Raw genomic sequence first — 1,617 nt, forward strand, 5'->3', positions numbered from 1 at the left:
CCATCATTGTTGTTTGGCGGGCCCGGGCTGGGGATTCAAACCCGCCACCTTAGGTGTATGTGGCTAGTGCCTTAGCCGCTTGAGCCACAGGCGCTGAGCCCAAATGAGTTCTTTAACTTGTCCTATACCCCAGCACAAAGGTGAGAGGCTGACAAATGAAATGGTTTCCACCTTAAGTCCCAGCTCAGCACACCACTTGTGATTTCATCTTTCTACTAAGTATCTGAAATGGTTTTTATTATACATTAAATACTGGTAAATGTTGGGTTTCGTTCTAGGTTTCCTCTGGTCCATCTATTGCTTTTGTCTCTGTCCCACGACGCTAGCGCAAGCAGAGGATGGAACAATTATCTTCCCATCCTTTCTCTAAGGCAACTTTCTCATACTGTACAGAATGGTAACAGCCTAGGGGATGGGGATGGTCCTGTGAATTAGTCTTCATCTGTGTCACTAGGGCCCACGTACTGGCAGACAGCATCGTAGTGAAGCTCCACCACCTGATTTTCTCTCTGTAGCTGCACCAAAGCCTGGCTCCGTGCTCTGTCCCGGCCCAGTAGATGTCCCACCTGGAGTAGGGGTAGGGTAGAGTAAACAAGCAGAAAAAACAGCCCAGACTCTGGGACAGCCCCTGAAAGGCCTCCAAACCTCCACTTCCAGGTCTGCAACTCACCCTCCCAGCGTGGGAGCCAAGTACCACCATCACACGGTCGCCCTCTGCCTTAGGAACTAGGGTTTCCAGCATGTCTTCCCTCAGGCCTACAGATGAGGAAGAGAATAAGGCCTGCATCAAGGACCAGCCCAGCCAGTGTCCTTTCAGAAGGGCCTTTCCTATCTCCTTGGAGCTACTCTACACCCTGTTGATAGAGTCCCAGCACGTCCATTTCACAGATGAAGAAACCTAAGAATTTTACAGAAATGACTGTTATAAAGGCAACATTTACATATAGGGGTACTGGTACTAACAGGCACCATTTGTTGTGGGCATGTTGTAGGCTCTCTGCATTGGGAGCTCAATAGCACCCCACCACAAGGTACCAGTCATAAGAGGGAGAAACAGGAACTCTACACTAATTTGATAGATGGGGATAGTGGGGCTCAGATAATCACCATCATGGAAGTGTCTGACGTTCTGTAAGAGGAGACTGGGCCTTGCAAAGAAACTAAACTCTGGCCAACCTCCCAGCCTTGCCTGGGCTAGGCTCTTGACCTAAGACACCTATCTCAAATAGCCTCCAGGATGGTAATGCTCCAGCTGCTATTGTTTACACTCACCTTCCAGGACCAGGCCTTCATCTGTCCGACATACACAGGTATCTGGACTCAGGACATCTTCAATTGTCATCTGGGAGACATGTCGGGGGATGGGGGATGTGAGATGTTGACAGAGTTAAGGGGGCCCAGTCCTGAGAGAAGAAGGGGGCCCAGGCTGCCAGGTTCCCACCTTGGTGTTGTAATACTGGCCACCTTTGTGCAGCTTGTCCACAAACCGCACATGCAGGTCCCTGTGCAACCAGTGCTGTCTCCTGGGGGCTGCTTTCTCACCCTTGGCTGCAGGCTCATCGTGTCTGTGGAGAGGAGCCAGCAACAAACTTAGCTCTTCTTTTTTTTTTTTTTTTT

At 50.1% G+C, this 1,617-nt stretch overlaps 1 protein-coding gene across 1 annotated transcript in view; it reads right to left on the reverse strand.

The window, feature by feature from the left end:
• Positions 1-216: 216 nt before the first annotated feature.
• GPKOW (G-patch domain and KOW motifs) overlaps positions 217-1,617 on the reverse strand; it is a 10,608-nt gene continuing 9,207 nt past the window's right edge. The window contains exons 8-11 of the mRNA XM_012811267.2: positions 1,442-1,565; positions 1,273-1,342; positions 671-756; positions 217-566 (exon numbers count right to left, since the gene is read on the reverse strand). Coding sequence (XP_012666721.1) covers positions 432-566; positions 671-756; positions 1,273-1,342; positions 1,442-1,565 — 415 coding nt within the window. The 3' untranslated portion in view covers positions 217-431. The remainder of the gene's footprint in view (positions 567-670; positions 757-1,272; positions 1,343-1,441; positions 1,566-1,617) is intronic.

This window comes from Otolemur garnettii, unplaced genomic scaffold (assembly GCF_000181295.1).
Source record: "Otolemur garnettii isolate 467f Iridium unplaced genomic scaffold, OtoGar3 scaffold00153, whole genome shotgun sequence".
NCBI lineage: Eukaryota > Metazoa > Chordata > Mammalia > Primates > Galagidae > Otolemur > Otolemur garnettii.